Source organism: Planococcus citri, chromosome 4 (assembly GCF_950023065.1).
Source record: "Planococcus citri chromosome 4, ihPlaCitr1.1, whole genome shotgun sequence".
NCBI lineage: Eukaryota > Metazoa > Arthropoda > Insecta > Hemiptera > Pseudococcidae > Planococcus > Planococcus citri.
In genome coordinates, this window is record NC_088680.1 from 37,656,120 (window position 1) to 37,674,358 (window position 18,239).

General features: G+C 34.9%; 2 protein-coding genes across 2 annotated transcripts; one reads left to right on the forward strand and one right to left on the reverse strand.

Annotated features, from left to right (window-relative positions):
* Window positions 1-84: 84 nt before the first annotated feature.
* Window positions 85-15,781, reverse strand: LOC135844038 (protein son of sevenless-like). The gene is made up of 25 exons (XM_065362122.1): window positions 15,487-15,781; window positions 13,717-13,983; window positions 9,097-9,180; window positions 8,874-8,954; window positions 8,219-8,413; window positions 7,990-8,130; window positions 6,711-6,920; window positions 5,609-5,748; window positions 5,364-5,500; window positions 5,088-5,294; window positions 4,888-5,005; window positions 4,675-4,813; window positions 4,493-4,600; window positions 4,273-4,418; window positions 4,001-4,157; window positions 3,812-3,919; window positions 3,586-3,741; window positions 3,323-3,505; window positions 3,108-3,225; window positions 2,853-3,022; window positions 2,626-2,757; window positions 1,904-2,395; window positions 1,622-1,832; window positions 1,342-1,463; window positions 85-1,129 (listed from the first exon to the last, which is right to left on the reverse strand). Exons 1-25 carry the CDS (start codon window positions 15,595-15,597, stop codon window positions 824-826), a joined length of 4,239 nt encoding a protein of 1,412 aa, XP_065218194.1. The 5' UTR covers window positions 15,598-15,781; the 3' UTR covers window positions 85-823.
* Window positions 15,782-15,843: 62 nt separating this feature from the next.
* On the forward strand, window positions 15,844-17,193 carry LOC135844050 (large ribosomal subunit protein uL16-like). The gene is made up of 6 exons (XM_065362148.1): window positions 15,844-15,984; window positions 16,075-16,102; window positions 16,262-16,394; window positions 16,475-16,647; window positions 16,732-16,894; window positions 16,975-17,193. The coding sequence occupies exons 2-6, from the start codon at window positions 16,080-16,082 to the stop codon at window positions 17,146-17,148; spliced, it is 666 nt and encodes a 221-aa protein (XP_065218220.1). The 5' UTR covers window positions 15,844-15,984; window positions 16,075-16,079; the 3' UTR covers window positions 17,149-17,193.
* The last annotated feature ends 1,046 nt before the right edge of the window (window positions 17,194-18,239 follow it).

An 18,239-nucleotide genomic window follows, 5' to 3' on the forward strand; every position in this document is an offset into this window, starting at 1 on the left:
AGTGTTCTCGCAAATTATAATTTTTCTCTACCTAAAATGATGAATAATTCCACGAACTAACCATTAAAAAATAATAACACACAGTACCACAAAAAAGGCTAGCCTTTATTATAACAAAAATAATATGTTCATCATAAAAACTTACACAAACGACAGAACATAAAAAAACAGAAAAAAATAAGACAACGACGATTAACAAATTATCATACTACTATGGTAAAATCTGTTTACAAATACAAAGCACCAATTCCTATAAGAAAATCTCGTTCATCTTCTACGCTAAAATAGTCTCCCACATCGTAAAAAAATCTCTATCAGAAGCGTAGGTACATTGAAAAAAAGCAACGTTTGCAGCATAATTAGGCCTCGAATGGTATCTTATTAAGGACATTAGAAAAATATCTTCTAAAAAAAAAAGTAAAATGGTCCCGAAGGTTAAAAACAAAAACAATCGACATCGATCCACGATAAAAACACCGAACGAATTACAAATTCGCCGACACATAATATTAAAACTACTTAAAACATAATATAACAGCCATTAAAATCATCGCGAAAATATACAAATAAACGATTAATTAATAATTTAAAAAAAAAAAAAGAATACATATTATTCGTATCACTACAAAAAAAAAACATCACGGATGGAAGAAATATCTGATAGCTTTGGTACTAGCGAAATATACTTTTAAAAAATGGTAGGTAAGTATCCTTTGTAAAAAAAAAAAAAACGAGCGTCAGCTTACAAAACGACAGAATTCGTAATAAATGCATTCGCTAGTAATGAGATCAATAATATTATGTTTCGATTACTAGACGACCATCAGTCGGTTTTCTCGCCAGCGAAACTTTTATCACTATTGGAATTTCGATTCACGTTGAATTGGAACATCGAAGGTACGGTTCTACGTATTATGATCGATCTCGGTACAGGTTTATGGGTATCTTCGTGCTGAGGGAGTGATACGTTGGGTAAAGGATGAATTTTCGGAACAGCAGACCATTCGGGGAGGAATGTTTGAGGCATCGATGATGGAAAAAATGCGTTCGTCGTCGAACACGGGGGAGTTTTTTGATCATTTGTTTCCTCTACAATATGATTTTGATTTGGAAAAATATCGTCGAATACCTGCAATGAAAAAAACACTCCTATGAGTAAAAATTCAACAACGAATTTCCCCTTTCGTGCAAGGAGAATTTTACCATATTAAAATTATCTACGAGCGTGATAAAACATTAAAATAACAGGAAATGAAACAAGTAGAAACACATACACAATACACATAAAAGCGAAAATTCAAAAATAAAAAATGAAAAAAAAAACAAACGAAAAACACATACCAGTAAATCAGAATGTTTAGGAAATAAAAGAGGATTCTGAGACAAAGTATCGGGACTCATTTCAGAATCCGATCCATTATCAAATTCACTAGAGTTATAGTTGTTGAAACTCGAAATAAAATCTACAAAGGGGAGAAAAAAATAAATCAAAACAAAAAAAATAAACCAAAATTCAGAAAAGAATAGAAAATGAAAAAAAAACACAGCGTCGAGAACATCGTAACAGGCACCCGATCGAAAAAAATCAATTCATGCTTCGATTCGGGGCATTGTTACTCACCGAAATGACGTTTATCTGCGACGCTGTCGGTGAAATTATTATTCGTACCGTTTGCATCTTGGACGCCGCTAAGAGGAGGTAAAAATGGCGACATTGGTTCGAACATGATGCGAGTCGTGTCCACTGAACTTTGACGTATGTGTAAGGAATCCCTTCGCGGCGGTAATGGCGGCGGGCTTATATCTCGAGGGGGTAAATTAGGACTAGGCAGCTGTAAAAAAGAACAGTTTCGAGATTAGCCGCGAAATTAATGCGATATTTCCATTTCTCGAGCACACTTACATCATACATCATCGGTGGCATTTTAGGCGGAGGTCGTCTAGGAGGCAGTGGAGGTCCTTCGGGGGGACCATCCAAGAAATTACCATTCTCACTATCTTCGGTCATCGATGTACCAGTTTGCGATTCTTCAGAGTTCGAAGAGATCATGTCGCAGGTTTGCTTTCGTGACGGTATCCGACCATTCGAATCGCCAGGGCCGAAAAAAATAGGAGTAAATACGGCGAACTCTTTAGTAGAAGGTGAAAATGGTCCGCCGGATGACGTATTCATCGGAACCATCGAACCTGGTGACGGCTTCAGATTCAATTGTCGAGGAATTTTCGAATTAGGAATGCAACCGACTACTCCTGGCGATACTCCACCGGCCGGATGATCGTCTTCGAATATCACGTTAGGCTTCAGACTCGGCGTGTGACTAGATTTGTACGACTGCGACGATCCACGAAGCTTTATTCCCGGTGATTTTAGGTTCAATTTAGGCCATTTTCTCGGCTGTGGAATGTAATTTAATCGATTAATACATTTGCATCTTGTAAATCGAGATATACAGAATCAGTATAGGCAGTTATCTCGTAAATTTAAATTTGTAGCTTTCGATTCGTAATGTGAAAATTCAGAGTAACTTTGATGAAGAGACCAATAATACTCCGAATAGGAAGTTTGAATACTTATTGAGAAGCAGAGTAGCCAATGTAGCAAAAAAATGACCTGGAATAACTTACAAAGGAAGGAGGCTTTCCAATTTTAGGTTCTTTGGGTTCGATGAATAGCGATTTGTCGTATAAATACGATAAGAAGTCTGCTTCCGACAAATCTTCAAAAGGACTTGATAAAAGCTTTGTCTCCAGGAACGTCTGCCCAACAAAAAATTACATTAGACATGTTGTTCATTCTCCGTCTTTGTGAAAATAGACTGATTTGCATCTCGAAAAAAAAAATAGAATCTTACTCTAATTCTAGGCTCAACAGTTAAACAATAGGGTTTATCTTGAAACTGTTGAATTTCGTTGATAATTTCCATGGTGAATCTTCGTTTTGAGAAATTTATAATGGTGGGTGGGTCGTTGATGAAATCCGCATTACCTTCTTCAGTGTGTATAAGTTTGGTCAAAAATACACCTGTATAAAAATTCGGAATTATTACTCAAGAGCTTACGACACAGATGGACTTTGGTCAATATTAAGACGGGAGAAAATATCTCACCAAAGAAAGGCACGCAGGGTGGATTAAGCGTATGAAGTTTCTCCAAATATTTCTTCTGATGTTGACGATGAAATTCTTCTACTTCGTTATAAACCTTCTGCAGATTTCGTGGACAGCTCTAAATCATATTGGAGGTTTTCATTACAATTCAAGTTTCTAGTTTAAAGAACGAATTGAGAATATCAGCTCCCTTTTTTAGTTTTTGTAATACTTACAGATGTAGTATATCTGAGACGATACACGCAAGCGGACATAAGAGCCGAAAATATAGAAAATACTCCGTTGAAATTATTCAAATCCAATAAAACACTCATTATCTCCAATAGACGAGTATATATGGCAACTCTTTCTTCAAGATTTTCCGTTTCTACGATTATTTTTTCCAACCATAGCGAAAACTGCGCAGAAAAAACAACGTCGAAATTATTTCGGTGAAATTCTATGCGAAATTTCCGAAATTTAAAACCAGTTTAATTACGTTGTTGGATTTTTGTATAATCTTCTTAACGTTAGGAGCGAGCAGTTCTTTATTCTCTTTGGTCCACGCGGCTCCCACGAGCTCGGAACTTCTCATTACTTTGTACATGTCGTATTCGATTAAAGTCAGCTGGCGAGCTATTTCTACAGGATGGAGCTGTGAAAAAAATTTAAAATGAGATGATTGAAAAAAAGCACAGGGAATAATTTCAGCAAAATAAACGTACCGTTAAAATATTCCATTCTTCTTCCGGAAGCATGATGTGCCATTCGATCGGAGGAGGCGCTCGATCAAAAGCATACGTGACTTCTCTGCATAATTCGTTCGGATCTTTCTGCAAAGATATTCGTAATTCGAATTAGACATGTTTTTATGAATAAGTGGCAGTTCATCGTTTTTTTTTCAGTCAACTTGCCTTCCTTTGAAGAATTTTCTTTATGCAGATGGCCCATTTTTTCATAGATTTTTCGCTAATTGAATCTAGAAAGTTGTCTAGTTTGGTTGACAATTCAACGTTGTTCTCGAAATCGAAAAAATAACAATCGACCCATCGTTTTAATACATTCAAGACTCTGTAAAAAAAAAAATTTTAAAAATTAAAATAATTGAAAACGTGAATCGGTAAGTCAAAGCTATTAATCTCATACAATCTATTTTCATAGATCTACCCCAATCAAGCCAACTCACCGAAATTTAATAGGTTGATAATACTGTTTCCTATATCTTTTAATATCTTCCTTAACCTTGGACGTCAAAGTATTGGTATTTTGTATACTGAACGCTTCCAAAGCCTCCGGAACATTATAACGTTCGATTAGCAATTCTAACAGTTCCTAAAATAATAAGAAAATAAACGTTGAAATCTCGACAGATCAAATTCCAAGACTCTTCGTTTTGCCACACAAACCTCAGCGGTGACGAACGTTCTATAGGTGATCAAAAAAGTACGATCGAATTGTGCATCGGTATATACGTGAAATGTCAGTCTTTCGATAAGTTTCATTAAAGTGGCACCCTGCAAATAAAATAACACTTTAATCGTGATATTTTTTTCAAACATATCATTTTCCTAGTCCAATTTCACGTTACCTTGATAGTTGAACCTTCGAAAACTATATTATTCGAAGAATCGGGTTCAGCGAATCGATAAACCTCTACCGGTGGCATTTGTAATGGATTTTTACGTTCTATATCGTCCAGAACGCTATTCAAACTTCTATCCAACATACTACAAAGACACAGAACGTATTAAATCAACAATAAAACGATAAATTATGTTGTTGAAATGTCTGATGAATTTACCATCTAATATTCAACATAACCAGATCAGACATCCATTGGCATTTTTCTTCATACGATTTTGCTAAAAAAGTGAACGGTAATTGATCTCTGGGAACTATTTCAAATGCGTTTTTCACTTCTAAGAACAGAATAGAACAAAATAACGATTATTACGTGTTTCATACAGAGCTGATTATTATTGAACGATATAAATTTCTTACCATCGGTATCGTCTCTATCTTTAATTTCGACTTTTCTTATAAATATGATATCTTTGAGCTTATAATCGATGGGAACTCCACCAGGACCAACCTGACTAGAAATTGGCGCTGATCTTTTACGTTTACAGAGCACCAGGATGCCGTCGAAAAGCGTAGCTCTTCTTTCGGCCGCACGTTTACCACCGCTTTGTACCATTAAAAAGTCCTCTGTCGAAAAAAATCACCTTTTATTAATTTCTTTTCTTTTTCGAACGTTGATATTTAGGGGTATCGTACCTCTTAATAATTCAGTACAAAATTGTTTAGAATACTTGGACTCGAATCCGTCGACGGTTCTTTTCATTTCGTTGATTTTTTCCATCAACACGGTGTGTCGTAGTTTCCCATGTAAACGAGCTCCGTATTCTTTTTCGCTATTCAAACAAATCATCGAAGCGATTAATCAATTAAGTAGTTTAAAAATAAATAGGTAGACATATTAGTAATTTGTAATAATTAACGCTTTCACCAATGACACCTACTTTTCGGGTAAATTACGCAGTAATTTAGTCATGTCCGCTTGTAGGGGTTTCAACAGTCCTTCTAACTGTTCTAAATTATCTCTGTCGACCTCGTATAGATCGTCTTTATCTGCTTCTTTTATCGAAATATCTTGAAATATCTGTAAGAAAATTATCGTACTGTTAATGAATGGTTTCTCACGATTGAACAGGGCAAAGCTAAATCAAAAGAGCATACTAAAGGCATTTTTTGTTGAATTTTTAAAAAATAAAATTGATTTCAAAAATTCAAAAAAAATTAAAATTTTACTAAATTGACACAGAAAGCTGAACACCTTGATTTTGACTCCCTGATTCCATTGAGGACGACTTCAAACCGTTTTGAGCAGTTCTGAAGCCTTCAACAGATTTTTGAAAGCTGAAATTACCTCAATATTTTACCCAATGAAGTCGGAAAGCTAAAATTCAACTTAAATACTAATTTTAACGCGCCGATTCGACTGTCGGTGATTTCAAGTCATTTTGGAGTCTCCACGCCATACTTCGGAAATTTCAGATTTTCAAAAAAGCTATAAAAACAGTCCAAATCAACTTAAGCGCGTATAAACGTGATTGGTTCTAGTTAACGCCTCTTTTGACCGGTTACTACCCATTTTTCCAAAATCGGTTTTAGCCTGTTCAAAATCTTCATTTTTGAGGAAATCTTTAACTTTTAAAAATCTGTTGGAGACTTCTTCAGGGAGTCGAAAATAAGGTGTACATTGAATTTTAGCTTTCTAGTTCAATTTGGCAAAATTTTGATTTTTCTTGCAATTTTCCTCCAATTTGGTTTTCAAAATCGAAAAATGCACTGAAATTCGGGCAGTCATTTTTTTTACGAATTTATTTTTCAATGACTTGATTTTTTGGAACTGTAAACATTTTTTTGTAGCTATTTGTTAAATGATGGATAAAATTTTCGAAAATAATCATCATAATAAATACTTAAGAGCACATGGACTACTTCTGATTTTAGTTTGTTAGAAAAAGAAATCTTCAAGTTCAAAAAACATCTCAATTAGTAAACTTTTTTTCTTTTGACTAAAATCTCACCAGTATTACGAAAGTTCTCGCTTTAACTTACCTTGATATAATCGAAATATGCCAAACAGTGCCATATAGGATACCGAAGTAACCTCGGTAAATAATATTTGACGGCTTCTCTAAACCCCTGGCCAGCTGATGGTAACACGTCTAAGCGATTATGTCGCGATAGCAAATCTATAATTAGATTGGGACCGTTGGCTTGCAATAAGTCAGCTGTATATCGAGAATAAACTTCAAATTCTTCATCCTACAAAAAAAACAATACAATTATTCAATCATTACACGTCGTTTAGAGTTTTTCCAGGCTTATTCCATATCAAGTTGAATCAAAAATTGAGTCCGAGTCTCTCGATTTCGCTCAATTTTTCTTCATTCACTACTACTCTTTATTCAATACATGTCACGCTATATTTTCAAGATTTTTCCTTTTTTACGAGGTTTGAGAGAGGAGCTAGAGGGACACTGAGAGGTCAAATCCAAAAAATTGACAAATATTCGAATTCAGCGTCCTCAAATTAGTAGAAATCGACATGTCACATCGCATTCTCATAATTTTTTCAAAATTCAATGGTTGGGGGGGGGGTTAAAAGCACACTAAGAAATTAAATCCAAAAAATGAATACATATTCGAATTCAGCGACCACGAATTAGTGAAAGTCGACATGTCACACCAAATAGTATCACAATTTCTTTCTTTTTCAAAATGGAGAGGAAGGGAGGGGTTGAAGGGTTGTTTCAAAAAAATAAGCAAATATTCGAACTCAGACCCCTCAAAAACCTAACAAACGACACGTCACAAGACATTATGAATTTTTTGTAATTTTGACCACATCTTCGCCATTTTTTTTGAATTTTTGTTAATTTTGGGGCCCTTGACCCCCACCCCCTCCCCTCCCCACTACACAAAGTGGTCAAAATCTTTTTTCAGGATTGTTTCAGGATTAATTTTGTTAAGATAAGGGTAAAAAAGAGTATCATAGTAATTTTTTGAATTTTAAATGGCAGTTTTCGATCAGTGTGTTATGAAAAGTGAAATTTTTCATTGCAAGTTCTGTTCTGAGTTTTTCGAAAATTAGCAATTTTAAATTTTCTATTCATTCTCTTCGAAATAATGCAAACAAATTTACTCCAAATTTTAGGATAGGGACTGAAATGACAGCGAAAGACCTATCTTATTAGACGATTGAAGGAACACGTAAAAAAAAATTGAGCGAAATCAAAGGACCTAATTTCATTTTTGATTCGAGTTGATGTAGAACTGGAAACTGCTTTTCAACCATTTTACTTTCAAAATACCCTATATCAACGATGCATACCTCTGCAAATTCTTCCAAACAACTGCCCACCAAAGGTGGTTGTTTATCTTCACTCATTTCCAAGATGTCTTCGAAAGAGGCAACGATTGTAAAGGTCAGATCACTTATATCGTTCAAATTCTGGAACATGTTTTGAAGATCCTGCCAAACAAATCATAGCAAAATATATTTATCAATTTAACCCCCATTCAAGTTCGTCCATCGTATTTGAAATTCGAATCAATCATACCTCTATTTCGTGAATAGGTAAAACGTTATTTATCTCTTCCAGAAACACCTTGTTGATCATATTTAAATTCCTCAAGTGCTGTTTTTCGTCGTGTATAAAATCTTTGACAGCGTATTCGTACGTACTGTTTTCTATATTTATATCGTTTTCGTTTCCACTTTCGGTACCATTGTGAGTAAACATGTCTGATAAGACCTAGAATGGAAATGATTCGAAATTAAAACGATTAAAATGGTACAAATAATACTTGTATGAACAAGATGAGGGGTCATTTTGATTAGGTATTTTCCTTTCCCACGTGCATTATGACGTTTCAATTCAAAACCACGATTTCAATTTTACCACCATTACCGACTGATCATAAAATAAAATCTCGTAGATACTGCAGTGCAAACGTCACGAAAAATGATCACGATCAGTCCGTATTCCCAATTCTCTCTCACCAAATGAGTAAGTACATAAAAGGAACCATTGACGTGAAAGTGAAGTGGAGAAGGATGATTAAGTAAATCTATGAAAAATACGCATATTCTGCGAAAATTTCGATTTTGAGGAAAAAAGGTAATATTTTCTTAGAGATAGGTAATAATAATGAATGGATTTCGGAATATGAGATGATGAAAATGATTTTACATACGATCTTTGATATAATTACTTTATCAGCGCACATAGCGACTCTGATATCTTGACACGTGATCTCCGCATGATGCGTATTCTTAACGTAATTACCAGTCAGCTGGAAAAACAAAAGGTACCAAAGAGTTAATTAACCGTGAAAGTAACGTTATGTTGACACTGCTACGCTATGCTAGTTGTTCAACTAAATAGTTTCTAGTACAGGTACTACAGGTATTTAAAGATAACTGGCTTCAATTTACCTTGAATAAATCAGCCGAGATGTATTCGAGTACAGCAACGATAAATACGATCACCTGCATATCCAATTTATACTGCAAAACCTCCTGTAAAAAATACAACAAAAAAAATATATAAAACCTTAATTTTAAAATCGTCCATGCGATGAAAAAGAAACCATACCGATAGAAAGAGAAAAAAAAAGTAAAATTATCGTGAAACGAGCCCCCATTTTTTTAAATTTCCATCGCGAACGAGTCGTCGTAATATTTAATGAGTTTTCCGACGAATTAATCAAAGTAAACGTTATTCAGCTAAAATGCTAAATAGCCTGTAAACATTTTAATTTGTTTTCGTTCGTTCGTCTGTCCTGGAGTTGGTTATTTCTCGTGTAATTGTTTTCCTCTTCGTGCGTCTGCGTTTGTAGTATTTCACCTAAAAAAAATTTCTCGTTCCCCAGAACAGCGTTGTTTTTCCTATTTTTAGCCATTTCTTGGCCTGGAATTAATTTTGTTAGCAGTATTCGACGTTTGATGAAGGTAAAATCCGAACCGTGTAATATATGGAAACTCCTATAGAGGCAAAAAGTCGTCCAGAAATATTGCAGAATTTTTTCCAAAAGTTGGGCATGATCTCGAGCACAGTGTTTCTTATTTCTCAAGGTTTAATTCTCCTCCTTTCTTTCGTCTCCGGCACAAATAAAACATCCACAAGAAGTATCAATTTTGAGGTCAAAGTGAAAACTTCCCCATCATCATTGCAAAAATACAGAAATTCACTTTTTTTTCAAAGTTCAGGGCAAAATTTAAATCCATTTCGATGAATTGGGTTGCAAGAGAATGTGTTTTATTTAAATTGCAAAAATTCACAAAAAAAACCATTTTCAGCATTACATATCATTTTTGGATTGGTAGCGAAATTTCAATATATTTTTTCAGGTAAAGAAGAATTTTTGCTGAAGATACAATATTCTCAATTTTGGAGCTAGTTAAAAAAGATCGTCAGTTTTTGGAGGAGTGAAGGAGGGGTTATCGGCCCACAAAATTGTCAGTTTTGGGGATCAAGTGAAAATCGTTGCCATTTTGGAGTTTTGCACAAAATTCCACCTTATTTTGGTGGTCATAAGCGTGTTTTATATTTTGAATAATCGTGAAGTTTGCAAAATGGTTGGTACAGTCGAATAAGTAGGTGAAATCAGCTCCCACTCCAATTTTCTTCCTATCCTAATAATCTCACATGATGTCCTTTGGTGAGAAAAATTTTCCTCAAAATTTTAGATCCTTTACCTCACGCACTTCTTTTTGTATTTTCGGTTGTTTTATTGGGTTACTTTGAAAAAATTTTCATTTTAGTAAAAATGAAGGAAAATTGTCGCTTTTTGGCACAAAATGGAGGGATATTCACGATTTTTTTTTTATTTCATCTCACATTTTCATGTTTTTTTTTCAGCATAGAAAACCCAGATAAAGTGAAGAGGTGCCATTTCAAAAAAAAAAATTAATAAAAAATTTCATTTGGATCATTACGTCAAATCAGCTCGGTTTTAGGTTCAAGACCTCTGATTTAGCTCAATTTTTTTGTAGGCATCTTCACAGGAAAGGAGGAAGGTCTCTTGAGACCAGAAAAGTGGGGATTGTTATTTTTTTAGCAGTTGAAATTTCTTCGTCGTAACGTTCAACTTTAGTGTTTGATTGCACGGGGCTGCTACAACTTGGAGAAAGCCAGTCGGAGTGTTTTAAAGGCAGTTAAAAATCGTTTTAGAAGTAATTTCCAAAAATTTTCAAAGTTCAAAGTTGTTACGCTCTTTTTTAAAGCTTCATTTTCAAAAGCTTTTTAAATTTTTGGAGCTATACTTGTCTTCACAAACTTGAAAAAACTCAATGAACAGGCATGCAATCCACTATTCAATTTTTTTTAGTGACTTCAGTGACTGAAAAATAGCAAAACAGTGACCTAAAATTTGAGAAAAAGTGACCAAAATTTTGAGAAATGAGAGCAAAATATATAATATTATGTTAGTTGAGGAGCAGACAGGAGGATCCATGGAAACCCCCTCCCCCGGTCGATCCTCTGGGACAACTCTTTTCTTAAATAAGGAGTCCTAAGGAACATTTCTAGCCCATTTCCTAAAAAAAAGTGGCCCTACTTACAAAATGGCGACCATTCTGAGTGACAGGTCTGCCAAAATCGCAGATTTTGCGTTCCAACATAGGACTTGCACGAAATTTTCTAAACCGTACAAAGGTAGATTGAAAGATCGAGCAAAAATTTCACCTGTCAAAATTTCAAGTGTCAAGGTGCCTTTTTCGATTTTTGGTGAATTTTTGAAAATCAAATTTAGGCCAAAAATCAGAGAAAAAAATCAAAATTTTACCAAAATGACCAAGAATACTAAAATTTGAGATATACTCTATTTTCGACACGCCAAATCGATTGGAAACTGTTCCAACCCGTTTTGAGCAGTTCTGGAGCCTTCAGCAGATGTTTGAAACTCGAAATTCCCACAACATTTCATCAAATGGAAATGGAAAGCCGCAAAAATTAGTTCGAAAAATGAATTTCAGCTTTCCATCTCCGTTTGATGAAATTTTGGGAAATTTCAAGTTTCAAAAACTTTCTGGAGGCTCCAGAACTGCTAAAAACGGGTTGAAACAGTTTCCAATCAATTTGGCGTGTCAAAAATAGGGTATATCCCAAATTTCAGCTTTTTTGGTCCATTAGGTAAAATTTTGATTTTTCCCCCTCAATTTTGGCCATTTGATTTTCAAAAATTCACCAAAAATCGAAAAAGGCACTTTAGCACTTGCAATTCTGACAGGTGATAAATTTTTGCCTGATCTTTCGATCTACCTTTGTACGGGTTGGAAAATATCGGCTCTATCAAATCACATCGTCTTACATTTTTAATGTTGAACAGTTGATTTTTAATTTTTTTTAAAGTGATGATTCTGAAGGATTTTCATGAAAAATAAATGTGACCAAAGTCACTTTTTTTTGGCTTGCAAGTGAAATAAGTGACCAAGTCACTTTTTAAGTGACCGAATTTCATGCCTGAATGAACTTTTTGTGATGAGATTTGCAAAATCGTAGGGGGTGAGGTGAGGAGCCATAAAATTTTGTAAATTTATGAAATAATGTTAAATATCATGTGACGAATCGTTTTACACATTTTCAAGAGCGCTGAATACCAATATCAACTCATTTTTTTGATTCGGCCCTTCTAACGCCCCTACATTGACACCACTTCCTCTCCCCCCTCCCTAAAAAAAAGAAGAAATCGCTAAAAATTGAAAAATCCTGTGAAATGCGGTTTATCAATTTTTCTTTTAGAATTACCTTGTTTTTTTAATTCAGCCCCTGCACTTCTTTTTACCCTCCTTATTTTCTGAAAATTAAAAATATTATTGATGGCATAATTGGGCAAAAAAATCAGTCAAAATTGCTCAGGAAGTGCATTTGAAGTGGAATAAAATGCATCTGAGCAAGAGATCAGATTGTTTGAATCCGTATCTGAAGTCAGGGGATCCATCCTTTTACAATCACGGTCATTTTTTTCTTTAATCAACAAAATCGAGAAAATGAGCCGCCCCCCCCCCCCGCAAAACGCCTGCTTCCGCGAGAAATCAAAAGATCAACACAATAAGTAGCAAATTCCTGATATACTTTTTGTCCGACTATATAGAAAAAAATTGAAGGAGATCATTCAATTTCAGTAGTTGTTTTCGATTTTTAATTTTTTATCACATTTTGTAGACTCTCCCACGTGTACCGGAATAGAGGTTCGATTTCATCCAGAGAAAATGCTTATCAAGCTGTAACATTCTCGATAAAAAGGAAATAACTGTGTGAATCGATAATGAAATAATACGTAGACAAAGAAACGTTACATTGTTATTTTATTACATTGATGGACATTTTATAGCCGAACTGAAGCTGAACCGAGTGTTACCTATCTACAAATTTTCACTAGGGTCTCCTTCAGAGATATGTGCGGTTTGCTTAGTAAAAAAAAAGTTATGTAGACTGACTTCATGAATTTTTCAAAAATTCAAATACCTAAAAATTGAGTCAATACAGAAAAATTATAGAAATATTCTGAAAGTAATGTTCCAAGAAGGAACAGTTTAATTTCGTATTCTGCTAGAGCAGTAAAAGAAAAGCGGCCTTAACTAGTTTTGCCTATCTAATCTACATATTTTTATCTATGTTTATTGATTACTCATTCCTTTTATTTTGATGGACTTTTCTCGAATTCGTGCGTCTGCGTAAACATGATTCATTTATTAATTCAAATTCCAAACGAATAAGCAGATTGAAGAAAATAAGTCGTGAATAAGTAACTTGTTCACAAAATAAAAATATGGATGGTACAAGTTGACCAATTTTTTGGATCAGAATTTTTCAAAACCAAGAATTGGCGAGAACTGTCCTCGAATTTTATTTCAAAAAAGGAAGGGTAAGGCGCTGGATCGACTCTGTGAGGTCAAAGTCTTACTACAGTTCCTCAAAATAGCTCACCCCTTGAAATTTCAATTTCGAGACTTTCACATTTGAATCACGATTCAGAATCAAATTACGAAACGAAATTAATACCGACTTTTGTACGTAAAAACAATCATTCTCTGTTTCAAAAAAGCACTCACTTTTTGCAACATCTGATGAACACGTTCAACAGGCAAGACGAGCTGACCATTACGTCTTTTGTACTTTTCCAACGCTTCCTTCGCATCATCCAGAGCCCATTTATCAATAGGTGTCGGAAACGTGGTTCGCACTCTGTCTTCTACATCGGAAATACTATGTGGAGAAGGTTTCAAGCACAGCATACTCAATAACTGAATAATCAACCTCTCCACATACTCCAGAGCATCCTCTCCGGCCGTCAGGGATGGATGAACTTGCTCCAGCACCTTGAAACAAACAATACAACATATATTAAGCAATAATAATAATTTCCGATTAGATGAGATTTATTCTGGACACGTCTCAATAGTATTCTGCACCCTCTCCTTCCCCTCCGCCAAAATACCATGCCCAATACCGAAAATTTTGGCGAACGAAGATTCGCGTGCGTTGTTATAAATTTTCTATTTACGAGTAAAATTTCACTCGACTGAAAATATACGAGTCGCGTCGTAAAATACGAAAAAAAAAATTCCTTCGACTGGAATATACGAGTACATCGGGTGAAAATGGAAAAATGCTTTAAAAATAACTCGAGAATATTTAAAAATACCCTTTACGAGCGTATAACGAGTAAAAAATGGTAAAAAAGGTACGAGGTGAAATTTTTTAGCGTGGTAAAGCAGAATTATTTCGAATACCTACGCGTTATTTTCCACCAAACGTGTAGAATAAGGGTAAAGCATCTTGTATCTTGTAAATTTTTTTACTCGGGGTATTTTTTTTTCAATTTGACTAGTAGGTAAAATATTATCAGGCAGACAGAAGCTGGATACGGCGAGAAGAATTAATTTTTTCGCGAATTTTATTCACTAACGCCCATGATCAGTAGCAGTTTCCTATTATGGATCACTTTTCGTTGTTTGATGACGTAAATGGCGAATTTTCTTCTATTTTTGGAAAGTGGAAGAGACGTCGAAGGAACAGGGGAATATTGAAAACGATTTTTGAACATTTTAATTAGTTCGCCCGACCTGTTTAAAAGGACTCTCATCGCAGTTATATGTATTGCAGAAATATAGAATCTTCAAGATATTCACCGGTTACCTAAAGTGGATTATTGGATTTCATTCATTCACACGGTTCGTTAATATGTCCCGCATAGATATTTATTCGTTACGACTTCGGTTTATTTTTTTCCTTCAAATGGCCAATTTTTGGGTTATCATAAATTGTATGAATTGTTGTAGGGACCTGGGACACCGAATAAAAACGTGCAGGGTTTTAAAATCGATTTTAGCAAATTATCAATTGTTTTATCTCACATACTGCGAAGCCGAGATAAATCAACATGGTAAATAAACGAAATTCCGAATGATTAAAAAAAATCGACGATCTGAGAGAATAACGAAACAATCAAGTGATAAACCAGTCGTACGTAGCGTATAGTGTAGTATTAAAAATATGCACAGTGATTCATATTAATATCCGTATTCTGGTGACAAATCGGAATGACTCTTGTAGCAAATTCCTAACACGAATACGAGTGACATTTAAAAAGTCAAGTTGACCAATTCGATACGATCTGATATTCACCAACATTGAATAGCTAACGTGGGCGCTTTTCTACTCGAGATGAATTCCTCAAATAATTAATCTACCCACAGATTACGACGCCGAAAATAATGGACAGTGGACATCGCTGATTGATAAGATGTGGAGGTACTTTAGTGACTAGAAGCATAGTTATCTACAACTAGATTATTATGATACGAGATAGAATTACGTACTTTTCTCAGCGAATTGGTAAAAACGCCCTTCCATGGTTCGACTTCCTCAGGATCCGCGAAACTGATAAATGATCTATTCAAATCTTGAGTGGAAGTTTGAGCAGAGAACATTTCAAAATTTTGAGTTTATTTCACTGTAATAGGAGTCGTATGACGGGAAACACCATAGTACGACCGAGTGTGTTTTCACCATGAATAAAACATATTCCGAGAATAAAATAGATATTCGAAAACAATCGATTTGAGGTAAAAATCAACGAATTCACTTGCGTTTATCACGATTCTACTATAAAAACTAATTAATCGGAATTCGAAATGACGTTTTACAAACACCAAACGAGATGGATTGGAAGGCGAGCGGGGGGGGGGTCACTGAGATGGCCGGGTTGAGCTATGAAGGCACCTGGGAACAACGGAGGCACTAAAAAATGCCATCGTTGCACACATGTGTTTTTTTTTATCAAAAAAAGTGAAGTGCTTGGTCCGAACTTGGAATTGGTAAGTATTATTCTCATTTATTAAAAAAGTTCAGTTAATTATACTCACTAAAACACATTTTCTAATACGTTTTGCTCTATTGTATTACAGTCAAGATGGGGCGTCGTCCGGCGCGGTGGTAAGTTATCAATTTTCGTATATAATTGAGTAAATCTACCCAAGAGGGTGCTCATCTGAACAATCTGTTCTATTCTAATTCACGTCTTTAAACCATCAGATTATGCTCAAAAATTTAATAAGAGTAATTCCATCTGTAGTACGATGACTTTTGTTTCAGTTATCGATATTGTAAGAACAAACCGTACCCGAAAAGTCGGTTTTGTCGTGGTGTACCAGACTCTAAAATCCGTATCTTCGATTTAGGCAAAAAGAAAGCTAGAGTTGATGACTTCCCTCTGTGTGTTCACCTGGTGAGTGTTTCATTGTGTTTCGTTGTATTCCGTACATTCCTGATACGAAAGATCTAAAATCGTATGTACATTGTTATCAGGTATCAGATGAATATGAACAGTTATCATCCGAAGCATTGGAAGCCGGCCGTATCTGCGCTAATAAATATTTAGTTAAACATTGCGGTAAAGATCAATTCCACATTCGTATGCGATTACATCCTTTCCACGTTATTAGAATCAATAAAATGTTGTCATGTGCCGGAGCTGATAGGTGAGAATTGTGTTTCTGCCGGTGTTTTTAATTGTTATCACTATCAGTATGTAGTACTATTATTATTGATGATCGCTTGTCTAGATTGCAAACTGGTATGCGAGGAGCTTTCGGCAAACCACAAGGAACCGTTGCTAGAGTTCGAATTGGCCAAGCCATCATGAGCGTTCGTTCTTCCGATCGTTACCGAGCAGCCGTTATTGAAGCTTTGAGACGTGCCAAATTCAAGTTCCCTGGCCGTCAAAAAGTACGATTTTTTAGTATTTCGATTTTTCAATACTCAGATAAGCCGAGTGTTGATTTCTAATTATCTTGATGTGTTTTTAGATTTATGTCAGTAAAAAATTCGGATTTACGAAATACGAACGTGATGAATATGAAAAACTCAAAGAAGCTGGACGATTTGCTCCGGATGGATGTAACGTTCAGTTTAGATCAGACCATGGCCCTTTAGATAACTGGAGAAAAGTTCAAGCTGAATTGGCTGCCGCTTCGCAATAAATTGTATAACTCGAAATTAAACGATGAATTTGTTTTTTGAATTTATTACGTTGGTCTCGTTCATTTGTCGTAATTATATTTTAATTCTAGGTATTTCGAGGGTGAAAAGGAAAGGAAGGGTTACATCTTGATATCGTGGGTAAAAAAGTACAGTGTGATCTTGATTGTGCCACTGGGTTTTCCCTATGAATTTCGGAATTTCATTGTCGTATGTTGTTCAACGTTGCAACGTTGGGCAATCTGGTGTTACAAAAAAAAATGCTGAGTCATGGTTAATCTGCGATGTGACGAATCGTAATTATTCCTATGTAGTTGGGCGAATGAAAATCTCTGGAAATGAAGTATCGCCTAAATCTTGATAAATCTCCAGAGTTTTTCTTTCTGGGGTATCAACCAGATCAGAAGTATACCGATTACCACGGATCCAGATACATTGCACCTGCAACTTGAAATATTAACAATTTTTTATTCGGTTTTTCTGTCTGAAGATTAAAGATTTTCATGCTTGAGAGTTGACTGAATGATTGTGTTATGTACATTTTTATTGTATCTCTTTACATAGGCGTGTGTAAACGTAAATCTTAAGCTGTGAGGAAATTTACAAATATGCATATTGCATACAGACAAAAATAAAATAATACACTCATTGCAAGACCTTGTTGACAAATGACATGCTATGTAAGAATGAAATGAAGGGCGTACCCTACCGTATGCATATGCATTACTACACAGCCTGGGATTTGTAGCTTTATTCTATGAATTATGTGATGATTAATTTAATTTAATTATTGTTTACTCAACAATAAATTTTTGTTTTGCATAATTGCCATAATTTGCCTGCCTTGCACTGCATTGCATTTTTGACACACATCACATTAGATTGGAAAATTAGAACTATTCAAGTATTCAAACTTCAAAGATCATTAATTCATTTTTTAAAAATAGCATTGGCAAAATTAATAAAATCAATCATAATTATATCATCACTAATTCATAATTATTCATCACTGCATCAGCAAAAATTAAAAATAAGTTGAAATTTTTTCATTTTGCTTGACCAAAAAAAAAATTAAAAAGTTTTTTGTTTTTTT